This window comes from Vigna umbellata, chromosome 11 (assembly GCF_029865625.1).
Source record: "Vigna umbellata cultivar VRB3 chromosome 11, Vumbellata_1.0, whole genome shotgun sequence".
Classification (NCBI taxonomy): domain Eukaryota; kingdom Viridiplantae; phylum Streptophyta; class Magnoliopsida; order Fabales; family Fabaceae; genus Vigna; species Vigna umbellata.
The window spans coordinates 23,064,681-23,082,458 of NC_142175.1; the positions used below are offsets into that span (position 1 = coordinate 23,064,681).

General features: G+C 35.5%; 1 protein-coding gene across 9 annotated transcripts; it reads left to right on the plus strand.

The window, feature by feature from the left end:
* Positions 1-1,293: 1,293 nt before the first annotated feature.
* Positions 1,294-15,857, plus strand: LOC148191218 (E3 ubiquitin-protein ligase RGLG4-like). 9 transcript variants are annotated; one of them, XM_088102660.1, is made up of 10 exons: positions 1,298-1,524; positions 12,027-12,315; positions 12,737-12,758; positions 12,875-13,511; positions 13,593-13,722; positions 13,838-13,935; positions 14,531-14,660; positions 14,762-14,818; positions 15,452-15,547; positions 15,622-15,857. In XM_088102660.1, exons 6-10 carry the CDS (start codon positions 13,907-13,909, stop codon positions 15,709-15,711), a joined length of 402 nt encoding a protein of 133 aa, XP_087958786.1. In that variant the 5' UTR covers positions 1,298-1,524; positions 12,027-12,315; positions 12,737-12,758; positions 12,875-13,511; positions 13,593-13,722; positions 13,838-13,906; the 3' UTR covers positions 15,712-15,857. The 9 variants fall into 9 exon arrangements, 8 of the variants coding, with proteins under 8 accessions (XP_087958787.1, XP_087958785.1, XP_087958781.1 ...); XM_088102656.1 differs by having other exon boundaries at positions 12,027-12,116; positions 12,212-12,315; positions 12,737-13,511; XM_088102659.1 differs by having other exon boundaries at positions 1,295-1,524; positions 12,023-12,116; positions 12,186-13,511.
* The last annotated feature ends 1,921 nt before the right edge of the window (positions 15,858-17,778 follow it).

Consider the following 17,778-nt stretch of genomic DNA (forward strand, 5'->3'; position numbering starts at 1 on the left):
TATTATTACATTAATTAAGAATGTCTTTGTTATATAATATTTTTAATGTGTTATATTAGTTTAATTGTGAAGTTAACCAAAAAACTATATTAATTTAACAAAAAATATGATTTAATAGTTTGTAATATATGTGTCAAATAGGATTAATTTTCTACTATTATTATAGGATATACTACCATAAAACATGTTTTTTTTAAGTTTATTATTTCGAAGCTGATCTCAAAGTAGACTTAAATTCAAAAGACTTAAATTTTAAGTTTGTTGTTAATGAAATAAACTTAAATTTTTAGTATGTTTGACAAACTTAAAATCATTCATCTGTGTTCATTTGATGATGTATTTGAATGTTGCAAACATGAGTTTATTAGGGCTGGGCATGATTAACTAAATTATACTAAACTATGGATTATCTATACTATTTTGCACTATAAAAACTAAACTACTTTTTATAAAAACTGAATTATACTTATTTGTAGTTCAGTTCAAAAAATCTGAACTTCTTTTATTAACAGTTTAGTTAACTACTTCAAACTATGTACTTTATTTTACTTTTGCTTGTTTAATTGTTTTGTTCTTCTTCTATTTCCAGCAACACAAACATAAGAAATAAAGGCACAGGTGTATATATATATATATATATATATATATATATATATATATATATATATATATATATATATATATATATATATATAAGTGACGTAAAATAAATTGTCTCATGTCGTCATAGAAAACAAATTAATAAAATCTAAATTATATATATATATATATATATATATATATATATATATATATATATAGATAAATAAATAAATGTTCTTTTTCAAGTCTCTTAAAAAGTTAACTATTATTATAATAATTATTAAAATAAAATGATATTATTAAATTTAACCTAAAATAATTATATATTTTAAAAAAAACTAAATTTTATTATATTGTAATTATATTTAAAAAACTGGTAATTATTTTATAACTTAATAAAATTAACTATAATTGTAAAAATAAAAAGATAAAAGTACAAATAATTATACACTAGTGTAAAATAGACTTTTTATAGCGTCTATTTATACCTGTTCAAATTCATCAGGTATAAAAAATAATACGATGACAAAATAATAAATAAAGAGAACTTTTTTACACCAGTTACTCTAAAAATAGGTATAAAAAATAATATAATGGCAAAATTGTAATAATAATAAATAATTTTAGACCAGATATGAACCAGTGTAAAAAATAATTTTTACACCTATTTTACTTAGAACCGGTGTGGAATATTTAATATTCTAGCCACCCCTTCTATTCACAATTCACTGCGCTCATCTTCTTCTTTTTTCCTCTTGGTTCTGCATTTCTTCATCTTTGCTTCACATCTTCTCTTCTCTTAGTTCTCTCTGGCGTCTTCTTCTCCTCCGCAAGCTCCTTCGCATTGATGGCATTGATGGCAGAGTTCAAAACCGCCAATCCGCGACTCTCCGATCTGCTCGTCAAAACCCTTGTGCTCTTGGACCGCACCTCCTCTAGAAGGTTAATTCCTCTCTTTTGTTATGTTTGGGCGATTAGGGTTCCACTTATATAATGATAGATGTTATTATTTCCTTGGTATATAAAATCATGGCTTGTGAAGCATGGCCTCTTTTTGATCGAGTTTTGTAACATCCCAAAATACAGTAATCACTATAATTCAGAATTTATCACAATTAACAGTAACAGTAAACAGTCTTTGCGTAATTAACAGCTGCTCCAAAAGAAAACAGCACTTATATAAATAAACAGTACTGTACAGTAACTTACAGTAGAGTTTACAGTGTTCAGAATTTTAGCAAAATATACAAAACAGATCTACAGGAACAAATCTGCAGAATTATATACAGGCTGCCAGAATACAGCACACCCAAAATTAACTACTGCTGCTACTACAGAACTAATCCCTACTGCTCCAATTTTACTTCAACGTCCACAAGGTTGGCATCCTCCAAATTTTCTTCTTCCAGTACTTGCTCAAGGGATGCACCACCATCTGCTCACATCCACAACGGATGATCATTGCATTTCGACAAGACGGATTATACATGGACATTAGACAACACAAAGGAAATGCAAGGGTAAGCTTATAATATTTAATTTATAAAATCAACACATACAGTTACATATCAATCCACACATTCAACATGTAAGCTCATCAATTAACAATCATATAGATACGTATAAACGACAGACCGTCCGGACTGTATGAACCGTGTAGCTACAGGCGTCCTTGCACCCGAGTGGTGTGGTAACTGTATTACACTCGACAGCTGCCACTCGAGGTTAACCCTATCCAAAGTACCTCTAAGGAATAGAGTCTCCTGCCATTCCCACGCATGACTACTCCCTTCTACGTGAAGATGAGTATCACGGAATATCAGGATGGACCAAGCCAGCATTAGCATGCCCACAGTCATACTTTACAAAACTCAATAATCAATCATATCAAAAACGTTCCTCCTTGGAACGCTAATAAAATCCAGTTCCAATAATTCGTTCAACATATCATTCACCATATTAAACAGTTCACTGATTCACATTTTCATTCCGTGTTCCACTCTCTTAATTCCACGAACGTTCATCACTTAATCAACAGGACTTAACATGTTACAGTACTCCTACATCCTCGTTTCTGAACAAAAGAAACGAACCATTTATTCACTTAACACGTTTCAACACTTCATAATTTGAAAATACTGATCTTTAAAAGATATGGATGATACTTAGAAATATTTTGAAGGTAAAGAATCCAGGTAGAATCCAAAGGATAAAACCCGTAAGAAAATGTTTAGATAAACAATCAATATAATTGATTTCAAAAAAAACAACACTGCCAGTCAAAGAACGAACGTTCATTAACAATTTGGACGAACGCCAATTACGTTCTCTCAGAATTCAATGGTAAGGACGAGCGTTCAGTTATATAAAAAGTAACCGAACCCTCCTTGAACGAACGCTGGGTCAATGACCGAGCACAATCAGAACGAACGCTTGGTATAAACCGAGCTCAACTTAGAACGAGCACTTCAGTATAAGACCGAACACTCTGTAGAACGAACGTTCAATATAAGGTCGAACGACAATAAGGACGAACGACAATAAGGACGAACGCTCAACATGAGGCCGAACGTCAATGAGAACGTACGCTCGACTTAAGGCCGAACGTCACTTATTTATAAAGTTTTAAATATTTATCTATACTGAGCAGAAACGAACGCTCATTCACTCAATTGGGGGACGCTCGTTCTCGAGCAGAATTCATTCCAAATGAATGAATTCCAATCTAAGTCATGTTAACCAAAAACCGAACGGTCTAAGACCGTACAGTGACGAGCGTCATTTAGCAACAGAGAATGATCAGAAATTCAGAGTTTTCACACTTAGTAGAAATTTTTCCAGATTTCCATTTTTCAACTTTATACTTTCATTTCCAGATTTAATTCCCTTCAGACACCATCATCATGCAAATTTCAACATTTAAATCATTCCAACCACACAATAACCATTCTCCATTTATCCATAATCAACTCAATCATGCATTTAAATCAAATTCATCATCAAATAAAATTCATATAAGCCGTATCAGTTCATGACAGATCCATCCAAACCAGAATACATATCAGATATCAGTAAACGTTCTAAATACTCAAACATCATGTTTTTCTTATATGAATCTCAGATCATAAATCAAACAGTATAAATTAAACATATAAGCTTCCCTTACCTGGTCTAGCAGTGAACTTTTAACAGTGTAACTTGATTCTGTCCAACTATGAATTTCTACCCAATCAGCTCTTTCTTACGCTCCTCAACTAGATTTAACCAAAGAGACTCAGAAACTCAGATTTTATTCTTTGCATGCAACTGAAACAGTGTTCCTAGAACTTCTAGAATTAGATTATGGTTTGGAACTTACCAGTTACAGGATCTAAAGAGGTTCGGATCAATTCGAAGCTTACTGCCCCGTGAACGTTTCTATGGTTTCAGAAAACTGATCGGAGTTGAATGAAGTGAGTAATGGTAGAAGGAAGATGAAGGTTCGTAGAGAGAAGTTTGGAGAAGATGAAAGGTGTGGTTTTCTGAGGAAGACGAAGTGTGCGTATGAGTGAGAGATTTTCTCAAAACTCAGAATTTTGGGTGGATTCCACGTCAAACAGGAGAGCGTCTCCCAGTCTGCCACCTGCACATCAAACTCTGATTTGGAATTCTCTCCCGTGACACTTGGCGTGTGTGCATGCACAGATTGGTGCGTTTTTAATGCACTGAATGTGTGCAGTGGTGCGTGTTTCAGAGCGCGATGTGGCACTGTATTAGTGCACACCATAACAGTATATATTTCAGCAGAATTGAAATGGGATTTAATAGGATAAGCATTTGATTATACTTCATAAATCTGGTTTAACAAAGAATTATCATTGCTAATTTTATAGGGTCTTACATTCTCCCTAACTACAAAAATTTTCGTCCTCGAAAATTCAGAAATTATAAGCAAATAAGTGCGGATATAAATCCTTCATTGCACTCTCCACTTCCCACGTTGAATCTCCAGTGTTAGCATCCCACACTACCTTCACCAAACGAATATCCTTTCCTTTATGCAGCTTGGTGCGTTCATCTTCAATGCGGATTGGTTGTAGCTCCAACGTTCGGTCTGGATGCAGTTGAATGTTTTCCAGTTCCAAGACATGGGAAGGATTAGCTATATACCTCCTAAGCTGAGACACATGGAAGACTGGATGCAGATTTGATAGTTGAGGAGGCAATGCGAGTTCATAGGCTACTGGTCCAACCTTCTTCAATATTTGATACGGCCCTATGAACTTGGGAGACAGCTTCTTTGGACGCACAACTCTTCCTACTCCAGTGATTGGATTTAGTCTCAGAAATACATGATCACCTGCAGCGAATTCCAGTGGTCTTCTCCTCCTATCAGCATAGGATTTCTGTCTGCTCAAAGACGTTTTCAACCTGTCTTGAATCAACTTAACCTTCTCGGTTGTTTGCTGGATGAGTTCAGGTCCAGTTAGCACGTTCTCTCCCTCTTGAAACCAGCAAAGTGGCGTTCTGCACTTCCTCCCATAGAGAGCTTCAAACGGTGCCATTCCAATGCTAGACTGGAAACTATTGTTGTACGTGAACTCCACCAGAGGCAAAATCTCATCCCATGCGCCCAAATGGTCTAGGACACACGTCCTCAATAAATCTTCTAGCGTCTGGATGGTGCGTTCGGACTGGCCGTCCGTTTGCGGATGATATGCTGAACTCATCTGCAATTTGCTCCCCAACTCGCCTTGCAGGGATTGCCAAAACCGAGATGTGAATCTCGTGTCTCGGTCAGAAATGATGCTTGAGGGCACTCCATGCAGACGAACGATCTCATTTATATACAATTTGGCCAAATTAGACATTGACATCTTCAGATTCACGGCCAAGAAGTGTGCGCTCTTCGTCAATCTATCCACGATCACCCATATTGAGTCATGATTCCTAACCGTTCGTGGTAGATGAGTCACGAAGTCCATGGAAATGCTATCCCACTTCCATTCAGGAATTTCCAGTGGCTGAAGCAAACCACCTGGTCGTTGGTGTTCGGCCTTAGCACGTTGACATGTCAGGCAGGAAGCTACAAAACGTGCTATATCACTTTTCATTCCAGGCCACCAAAACGATTTCCTAAGATCTTGATACATCTTAGTCATACCGGGGTGTATGCTAAGACGACTATGGTGTGCTTCCTCCAATATAATCCGTTTCAGTTCACCATCATTAGGAATGCACGTTCTGCCCATGTAACGTAACATACCATCCGTTCCAGCATTAAACTCTTTGGCTTTTTCTGTACCGAGTGCGCCAAAGATCTTCCCCAGCTCCTCATCCTCACGTTGCTTCATCCATATACGATCAAACACATTGCTTGATATTCTAAGGTTGCAGCACTTGATGCTGTTCGGTTCTAATTCGAACTGCAACCTTAGATCTCTGAAGCTCTCCACCAAATCCAGCTCCTTCACCATCATCAATGAGACATGTATCGCCTTCCTGCTTAGAGCGTCTGCCACCACATTTGCCTTCCCAGGATGATAGAGCAGCTCAAACTCATAGTCTTTCAAAAATTCTAGCCAACGCCTCTGCCTCATGTTCAACTCCTTCTGATCAAATAAATATTTGAGGCTCTTGTGATCACTGAAGACTTGGAACGTGGATCCGTATAGGTAGTGCCTCCAAATCTTCAATGCAAACACGACCGCTGCCAACTCTAGGTCGTGTGTGGGGTAATTTTGCTCATGAATCTTTAATTGGCGAGACGCGTACGCTACTGGACGTCTCTCCTGCATGAGCACACAGCCCAGACCCTGGTGAGAAGCGTCACAGTACACTTCATATGGCTTGGACGTGTCTGGAATAATCAAAACTGGCGCGCTCGTTAGTTTCACCTTCAGCTCCTGGAAACGTTCCTCACATAGATCAGTCCAAGCGAATGGTTGGTCCTTTCTAGTCAATCTAGTAAGAGGAGCCACTATCTTGGCAAACCCCTCTATGAAACGTCTGTAATAACCTGCCAGTCCCACAAAACTCCTCACTTCCGTGACTGAACGCGGGCTCTTCCAATCTAGCACTGCTCTCACTTTAGAGGGATCCACTGAAATACCTTCAGACGATATCACATGCCCCAAAAACTGCACCTCCTTTAACCAAAATTCACACTTGGACAGCTTTGCGTACAACTCTTTCTCCCTCAACACGGTTAGTACTGTTCTCAAGTGTTCTTCATGTTCGGCATTGGTTTTGGAGTAGATGAGAATATCATCTATGAACACAACTACAAATTTATCCAAATAGGGTCTGAATATCCGGTTCATGTAATCCATGAAGATGGCTGGAGCGTTCGTCACTCCAAATGGCATTACCACGTACTCATAATGCCCATAACGTGATCGGAACGCTGTCTTCTGGATGTCGTCCTCCTTCACCCTGATCTGGTGATATCCTGAACGCAAATCAATCTTAGAAAACACTGTTGCCCCATGCAGTTGATCCAACAAATCATCAATCCTTGGCAAGGGGTACTTGTTCTTGATGGTCAGCTTGTTCAATTGTCTATAATCTATACACAGACGAGAGCTACCATCCTTCTTTTTCACCAAGAGCACAGGCGCTCCCCATGGTGACACACTCGGTCTGATAAACTGCTTCTCCATGAGTTCTTCAATTTGCTTCTTGAGTTCAACCAACTCTGCAGGCGCCATACGGTATGGTTGGACTGATATAGGGGCTGCCGTGGTCACCAAGTCTATGGTGAATTCAACTTCTCTAACAGGAGGCAACCCTGGTATCTCATCTGGAAAAACGTCCAGAAACTCCTCCACAACAGACGTTCGTTTTTGTTTCAAATTTCCCAGCTCTTGGTCCTCATGTGTCATGATGAGAAAACAAGCCGCGCCTTCCATAATGTCTTCCTTTAACTGACCGAGTGTCACTCCCAAGCATTCCTCATCTTCTTCAGAAAATACTAACTCCTTCTTGCCACAATCTATGAGAATGCGATTGGTATTGAGCCAATCCATTCCCAAAATTATTTCTAAATCTTTGAGAGGCAAACAGATAAGATTCACCTTGTACCTACGTCCTTCTACCTCAATAGGGCATCTAACACACATGGTAGACGTCCTAACTTCACCCGCAGCCGGTGTTGACACCACCAAATCAAAATTCATCTCGCTCACAGCTATTCCCAACTTATCAACGCACGCCTTCGATATGAAGGAGTGTGTTGCCCCCGAATCAAACAGCACACAACAAGAGGTACCAAACACAAGGCAGGTGCTGATGATGAGTGTACCTGAATTAGCTGCCTCTGCACCAGTAATCGCATATACGCGTCCAGCTGCTTGGGCTCGTCCTCCTCTAGCCTGATTTCTGCCAGCATTCGGTGGCCTCAACACAGCTCGTCCACCCATGTTGCACTCATTCTCCAAGTGCCCACTTCTTCTACATTTCGTGCAGAATTTTCCTCCCGTGAGTTGAGGGCAAGATGAACGATAGTGTGGCCCTCCACACTGGAAACAAGTGACGTTTCCTGGCTGTCCGGCAGTGATTAATGCTCGTGATCCACTTGCATTTGACTGACCTGGGCGAGCGTAAGGAGTACTTCTCGTGTTGGCAGTACCCCTGGATACAATCGACCCTCTAGTCACCTGTGTCTGCTTCTTTTGTCGTTCCACTTCTGCCATATTCTTCTCCAATACTTTGGCTCTTTCCACCATTGCAGGAAATGACCGAATGCATAAACTTGATATCAACACCTTCAGGTCGCTTCTTAATCCATTCTCAAATTTCCTACACTGCCACTCTTCACTAGTGGCCATCGTATTAAACCTCAACAACTGTTTGAAAGAATTTGTGTACTCGGATACAGATTTTCCCCCTTGCACCAGCTGAAGAAATTCTACTTCCTTGGCATAGCGAACGCTGTCTGGGAAATATTCTTCATAAAATTTGTTTCTAAAAACCTCCCAGGTGATAGGAGCATGAGTGTCGGCCAGGATAGCCCTCACACTCGTCCACCAGTGGTTGGCCTCACCAGTCAACAAGTACTCAGTAAACGCCAATCTGTTGTCGTCAGGACACCTCTTTGCATTATAAATCTTCTCAATGTCCCTCAGCCAATGATCTGCCTCATCAGGAAGACATTTGCCACTGAACTTGGCAGGGTGATGCTGAAGGAAACTTTCCAAACTCCATTCAGCATTTGGTTGAGCAGCGTTTGAAGAAGATGCTCCAGGCGCACCTCTAGTTGCAGCCAGGATCTCCATCAATTGCCTTTGCGTGTTTTCAGAATTGACACGCGATGCCTCCAATCCTTGCATAGCAGCTTGGTTTTGCTGCATCAGAGTGGCGTTTTGCTCCATCAGTGTAGTATTCTGTTGATGCAGTCGTTCAACTACGGTTTCCAACAACCTAGTGTTGCTGGACGTATCGGACTCATTCGGTTGGGGAGGAGGAGGAAGTCTAGGCGCCATTAGTTCTCTGGATCAGAGAAAAACGAGCGTTAGTAAAGTTCGAGAGTTAAAACAATAACTCATTAACATATAATAAGCACACAGCAAAAACGTAGTGCACTCATACCTACAGTGTTCCTTAAAAGAACAAAACTGCTCTGATACCACTAATGTAACATCCCAAAATACAGTAATCACTATAATTCAGAATTTATCACAATTAACAGTAACAGTAAACAGTCTTTGCGTAATTAACAGCTGCTCCAAAAGAAAACAGCACTTATATAAATAAACAGTACTGTACAGTAACTTACAGTAGAGTTTACAGTGTTCAGAATTTTAGCAAAATATACAAAACAGATCTACAGGAACAAATCTGCAGAATTATATACAGGCTGCCAGAATACAGCACACCCAAAATTAACTACTGCTGCTACTACGGAACTAATCCCTATTGCTCCAATTTTACTTCAACGTCCACAAGGTTGGCATCCTCCAAATTTTCTTCTTCCAGTACTTGCTCAAGGGATGCACCACCATCTGCTCACATCCACAACGGATGATCATTGCATTTCGACAAGACGGATTATACATGGACATTAGACAACACAAAGGAAATGCAAGGGTAAGCTTATAATATTTAATTTATAAAATCAACACATACAGTTACATATCAATCCACACATTCAACATGTAAGCTCATCAATTAACAATCATATAGATACGTATAAACGACAGACCGTCCGGACTGTATGAACCGTGTAGCTACAGGCGTCCTTGCACCCGAGTGGTGTGGTAACTGTATTACACTCGACAGCTGCCACTCGAGGTTAACCCTATCCAAAGTACCTCTAAGGAATAGAGTCTCCTGCCATTCCCACGCATGACTACTCCCTTCTACGTGAAGATGAGTATCACGGAATATCAGGATGGACCAAGCCAGCATTAGCATGCCCACAGTCATACTTTACAAAACTCAATAATCAATCATATCAAAAACGTTCCTCCTTGGAACGCTAATAAAATCCAGTTCCAATAATTCGTTCAACATATCATTCACCATATTAAACAGTTCACTGATTCACATTTTCATTCCGTGTTCCACTCTCTTAATTCCACGAACGTTCATCACTTAATCAACAGGACTTAACATGTTACAGTACTCCTACATCCTCGTTTCTGAACAAAAGAAACGAACCATTTATTCACTTAACACGTTTCAACACTTCATAATTTGAAAATACTGATCTTTAAAAGATATGGATGATACTTAGAAATATTTTGAAGGTAAAGAATCCAGGTAGAATCCAAAGGATAAAACCCGTAAGAAAATGTTTAGATAAACAATCAATATAATTGATTTCAAAAAAAACAACACTGCCAGTCAAAGAACGAACGTTCATTAACAATTTGGACGAACGCCAATTACGTTCTCTCAGAATTCAATGGTAAGGACGAGCGTTCAGTTATATAAAAAGTAACCGAACCCTCCTTGAACGAACGCTGGGTCAATGACCGAGCACAATCAGAACGAACGCTTGGTATAAACCGAGCTCAACTTAGAACGAGCACTTCAGTATAAGACCGAACACTCTGTAGAACGAACGTTCAATATAAGGTCGAACGACAATAAGGACGAACGACAATAAGGACGAACGCTCAACATGAGGCCGAACGTCAATGAGAACGTACGCTCGACTTAAGGCCGAACGTCACTTATTTATAAAGTTTTAAATATTTATCTATACTGAGCAGAAACGAACGCTCATTCACTCAATTGGGGGACGCTCGTTCTCGAGCAGAATTCATTCCAAATGAATGAATTCCAATCTAAGTCATGTTAACCAAAAACCGAACGGTCTAAGACCGTACAGTGACGAGCGTCATTTAGCAACAGAGAATGATCAGAAATTCAGAGTTTTCACACTTAGTAGAAATTTTTCCAGATTTCCATTTTTCAACTTTATACTTTCATTTCCAGATTTAATTCCCTTCAGACACCATCATCATGCAAATTTCAACATTTAAATCATTCCAACCACACAATAACCATTCTCCATTTATCCATAATCAACTCAATCATGCATTTAAATCAAATTCATCATCAAATAAAATTCATATAAGCCGTATCAGTTCATGACAGATCCATCCAAACCAGAATACATATCAGATATCAGTAAACGTTCTAAATACTCAAACATCATGTTTTTCTTATATGAATCTCAGATCATAAATCAAACAGTATAAATTAAACATATAAGCTTCCCTTACCTGGTCTAGCAGTGAACTTTTAACAGTGTAACTTGATTCTGTCCAACTATGAATTTCTACCCAATCAGCTCTTTCTTACGCTCCTCAACTAGATTTAACCAAAGAGACTCAGAAACTCAGATTTTATTCTTTGCATGCAACTGAAACAGTGTTCCTAGAACTTCTAGAATTAGATTATGGTTTGGAACTTACCAGTTACAGGATCTAAAGAGGTTCGGATCAATTCGAAGCTTACTGCCCCGTGAACGTTTCTATGGTTTCAGAAAACTGATCGGAGTTGAATGAAGTGAGTAATGGTAGAAGGAAGATGAAGGTTCGTAGAGAGAAGTTTGGAGAAGATGAAAGGTGTGGTTTTCTGAGGAAGACGAAGTGTGCGTATGAGTGAGAGATTTTCTCAAAACTCAGAATTTTGGGTGGATTCCACGTCAAACAGGAGAGCGTCTCCCAGTCTGCCACCTGCACATCAAACTCTGATTTGGAATTCTCTCCCGTGACACTTGGCGTGTGTGCATGCACAGATTGGTGCGTTTTTAATGCACTGAATGTGTGCAGTGGTGCGTGTTTCAGAGCGCGATGTGGCACTGTATTAGTGCACACCATAACAGTATATATTTCAGCAGAATTGAAATGGGATTTAATAGGATAAGCATTTGATTATACTTCATAAATCTGGTTTAACAAAGAATTATCATTGCTAATTTTATAGGGTCTTACAAGTTTCTTCTCAGCTAGGTGGTGGATGCCAAAAATTTGCGCTTCCAGCTTGATGAGCACCGTGGCTCATCTTCATTTCCTGAAGCATATTTTCAGATAGCATTTGCGGTAAGTGTTGATTATATTACTGGATATAGGAGGCAAATTGCAGTGGATTTCGCCTGACATATGCTCCAGGACCATAATGACCGAACCTTGTGCAGTAAGGATTTGGTTGATAAGGCTTTAAAGAGAAATAGTGGAGACAATTTGTCTGCAGTTGTGATTTGCTTCCAGCAGCAACCTCCTCGCAAACTTGGAGAGAAGGGTATCTTTGCATGATATATATATCATCCTAGCAACTCATACAGTACTCAACATTCAATTTAGTCCTTGGATATTTAGAGTCACTATCTCTGCCTCATTCTTGTTACATTTCTGCAAAAGAATCAGATAAGAAGATAAAAAAAATTGAATCATACATTATACGTTACGTGTATAAATGCATTTATATAGAAAGAGAAATTGTGCCAGCTTATCCTTAATTATACTATTGGTACCTATTATAGAAAGATAATGCCTACTCAAGTTCTTTGGCTTGATTCTTCACGGCATTAGCAACCTCTATGGCTGATTGCTTTGATGGCTCATTTAGATGGAGCAAAAATGTTATATTGTCATGCAACATTGTATTTGCATTTTATTAGAACTAACTATAATTATGCCTTTTCTTATCCCTTTGTTTTCAGATTGCCATCAAGCTTGAAAAAGGTCTTCCACCCAATAATTATATGTGCAACATTTGCAGAGCTGTCAGCAATTGCTTTGGTTTCTTTCCAAGTCCTTTTTAATGTTATAGAGCAAACTGATTTTATGTTTTGCCCCAGGTCCCTACTGTTCTAGTTCAAAAGTTATTTAATCAAATTTTTCAATACATCAATGTGGAACTCTTTAATAGGTAAACATGTCCTTTTTCATTCAATCCTTTTTACAGTAATGGACTAATTATAACTCTTTAATCTGATTTGAAATCTGATTGTAGTATTGATAGCTTCTTATTCTGGTTTGGGAAACTAACTTAGGAAAGAAATTCTGATGGACGTGAGGGCAGTAGCTTATATGCAATCAGATTTTGTTTTCTGCTGGATCCATGCTTCAATGGTTTTAGTTTTTTTGGGTTGTGTTGTGTGACTTATATGTAGTGTTATCTGTGTTGATGAGTGAGCAGGGAAATGAATTGCGGTATGGTCCAGACAGAGTGAAATACTTGGGACCCTTTTCGGCTCAGACTCCCTCTTATTTGACTGGAGAATTCCCAGGGGACTATGGATGGGACACTGCTGGATTGTCTGCTGATCCTGAAGTAAATAATCTTATATACTGATTACTTTGTTTCTTCATCTGTAGGTGGTTATATCTTTTTCAAAGATCATTCTCATCTCAATTCGACCAAGCACAGAAACTCTAGGAAAACTTCCTGGCACTAACTTTCTGGTAGACAAGACTGAAAATCATCATCACCAGGTTAGTATGTCATATATATGCATCTGTTGGCACTAACTTTGTTTCTTTTGCTTTTCTTATTTTTATTTACTTTATTTTTAGGGTGTCACACACGTGATTTGCTGCACAGGAACAATAGCATTTCCTTAAAGCATTGATTTACTGCAGCATTTGATGTCATAACTAGAATGCAATAGAAGATTAGTTATCTGAAGATTCAAGAGTGGAAAATGTAAGCATAATACTGATGCCTTTTACTGAAAGTTGCCTAAAACATAATCTTCATCTACTCTTCATGCACTTATGGATATTTTTATTTTAATTTTGACTAAGTTTTTAAATTGAAGATTGGGTTGGAGTGAAGAATCTAGTATATGCATTGCCTTCCTCACTGAAGAGAGTTGTTCTTGTGTCATATGACCAAATTCAATGAATTGCCATGGAGGTAAGCATACCTCATTTTGCTCTTCTTTATTTTGTCGATATAACTTTCCTTCCTGCTTATGCCAGACCCAATAATTAGAAGAAGAAGAAAAAGTAAAATATAACTTATGTTATTTATAATTATTGAGATCTATTTTAATAATTAATAAATAAAGCGAGGATTAGAGATGTATATTATATTTTGGGTACACTTTCTTTTCTCTGCTACGGTCTTCAATTATAATGTTCAAAAGATCTTTTTATTTTAAAAGAAAGTGTAAAACTAAACATCATAGTAATATTGAAGTCCAGGCCTTCTTAAAACTTCCTCTTTGTCATCTTTTATAGTTTACAATATAAGAGTTTAGATAAAAAGTTCTCAAATTTAATTAAATTTCTGATTTCTCCAGTTTAGTTAAAATTAATTTAGAAATATAATTATAAACTTTTAAAATAAAAGATTCCTTTAATTCTTTTCAAATAATTCAAAATTAATTAATGATTTAATTATTAAAGCAGAATTTCCCTTTGTTGTATCATATTACCTTATTTTATGAATATACAGTTTTTGTTTGAATATGTTATGGTTGATTATTTTTTGTGGTTTTGGAAAATAGATGTGTGACAGGAAGAGCAAAGAGAATAGTTCCAAAAGCTCCTCCTCTACCATATTCTAGGCTTGCACCATCATTAGCTCGTCTTCCCACCATTGCACCACCTTCCTCCATTGATGACAACAACCAATCAGTATGTTTTAATAACCTTAAATACATAAACATTACAATTGAAGTTCTATCAACTTTGAAGTTCTTTACGATTGATTTGGTGTTCTATCTTCTGTTCTACAGGTTTGTCCTGTTTGTTTGACCAATCCAAGAGACTTGGCCTTCGGGTGTGGTCACATGGTGAGTTATCATTATTCTTATTTATTATTATTATTATTATTATTATTATTTATACAATATTTTGGAAAAACAAACTTGCAAGGATTGTGGATACAAGTTAACTAATTGACGTCACAGTGTAATCTTTATTTATTGTTGCAGGTAGAAGATGCTTGAATATCTGCTTTGTAAATTTCTTTTAGTTTCAAAATAATATGATCTTTATAATTTTATCTTTCATGTAATTAATAGGAAGGAAGAAAATTTTAATTGCGATGCTGAAATATAAAAAACTAAAAGAAGTATATACAAGGAATAACTCCTTTAAAATTACACTACAGATTAAAAAATTAATAATTCGTGTAATTGTTTTGTAAAACCGACTATTATGGATATGAATGAATAATAATATTTTTTATTAATGGAAAAATTATTTTTTTACCTTGAGTTAAATGTATTTAAAGAACATACTTGAGTATTTAATATTGTTTCATCTTAACACAAAAAGAAAAAAATGCAAGTTTCAGATTTGAGTCAATCAATCACCTGGAACAATTACTTAGAATGACTCTAATTTGATTAGCTAAAGACTCTTTGTACTTGCTTGGACTAGTTCAACTTGTTTCCATTTGAGAATCATAATTTAACTTGTAGTGCTCACGTCAACCGGGAAGCTTTGAGTGCGGATATTATGTCATGAGGCACATGCAGAAAATTATATCTGCAAATGTCGTTGACTCATGGAAATTGGTAACGTGAACATTTTATAACTAAGATTTTAAGCCATTAATATTATAACTTTACTCAAACTATTCATTGTGTAGATATTTGATGACACGTCTCCAATGGAACAACATGTCATAAAGGATGTTCGGGAGCAGTGGGCTACATTTTTTTTAACCATTTGTAAATGATTCGATGTTTCAATATTACATTTTGAGTTTAGGAACTATTTTATGTGTAATATGTTAAGAAACTATGTTAGGTAAATATAGTTAGGAACTTTGTTAAGTAAATATTACATTTTGATGTGTTAATGAAAACAATATTGATTATTTTACTTGTTATTGATTATTTAAACTGTATTGTGGGATTGAATCTTATCCAGGATTATTTAAACTGTATTCTGGGATTGAATCTTATGCAGGATATGGATAGTAGTACATACAAATAAAATATTTAAAAAAAAATATCACTTTTTACACCAGTCAAAGCCACAGCAGGTATAAAAAGTCTTGTTTTTTACACCTATTATAGCACCAATAGGTATAAAAAGAAAAACTTTCTCTAACTAAATATAAGACTTTTATACCTATTATGCACAACACAGGTATAAAAAGTAAAACTTTTTACACCAATTTAATAGTAGGTATAAAAAATTGTAAACTTTCTATACCCCTTGCTTCTATACCTACTCCAAAATAGGTATAAAAAGCCTTTTTTAATAGGTATAAAAAATCATTTTTGTACTAGTGATAAAATATAATATTATATATATATATATATATATATATATATATATATATATATATATATGAGAATTCAGAAAAAGGTGAGAAGAGAAGAAAGATGAGAGTTTTTATATTAAACTAGATAATTGTCAAAATAAAAATATTTCAAATAACGCGAGATAAACAGAAATATTTTTTAGAGATTAAGTTTTTAATCTATATAAAATAATATATAAACAAATTTATATTATTAAATTAAACTATATTTAATATGAGAATCAAATTTTAGACATTTTATATTTTTAAATTAATAATAAATAGTAATGATAAATAATTATAGTTATTAATTTAATTTTAATAATATGATAAAATAGTACCAATAATATTTCATTAATTTTTTTAAATTTTTTATTATAATTATTTACTAATTCTAATTATATAGATTTATAATTTAATTTTTTTAAATGCTGTGATGTTATTGAATATTAATTTATTTGTTTGTAATTATTAAAAAAAAATCAAATTGAACTAATTCTTTTAACTCTATCGATGATTAGCCATTGACAGTTGTACTAGTGCAAAATCACATTTATTTATTAGAAAAAGGTGCATTGTAGTTAACTGAATTGTTTTGTAGTTAACTGAACTAAAAAATAGTTTAGTTCAGTTTTTTTGAACTATTTTCTAGTGCAGTTCAGTTTTTTTAAACTATTTTATAGTTAATTGTAATAGATTTATAGTGCAGTGCAAATAGTGCAGTTTGCCCACCCCTAGAGTTTATTATTGTAACACCAATCGTCGAGTTGGTTGTTAGAGTGAAAAATGTTGAGAAGTAAAATGATTCAAGGGTTCGGCTACTGAAAATGTGAATTGTATAAGATTTTTGGGTGAGTTTAAACGTTTATTTAAGTTTGTTCAACAATTATTATATTTAAAAATACTAATTTAAGCCTATTAGGAAGATAATAAATAAGTTTATTAGTCAATAAAAGATTTCAATAACTAACTTTTACTTATCAAACTATCACCATGTACTTTTTCTTAATATGTTTTTTTTTTTCTGTAAAGAATTAAATTCACATATTTAAAGGGTCTTCTTTTTTACATTATAGTGAGAATATGTTAAGGTTTGACTCTCTATATTATAACGGTTTAAGTTTTGAATATATTTTTATGAGTTGAGACACTTAAAGTCTTTTATACATATAATTAATTTATTCTTTTGTTAATAAAAAATAATTTAATCAAATAATTAAATATATTTTTGATCCGAAATAAAATTGGAATTCACTCATATTTATATCTAAAATTTTGATATTGTTTCATCTTCAAACTTTAAAAATAATTTCAAACTTTAAAAATAATAGGTATAATGTTTATAATAACTCAAGTATGTTAATTTTTTTTAAAGTGTAGAATTCAAGTAACACATGGATGTGTATGGTTTTCACGTCTTTAATAAGGATTAGGTCATGAAAAAAGGTCTCATAATTAACTTTGTGATTGGGCATTAGTGCTTTAAATTTTTCT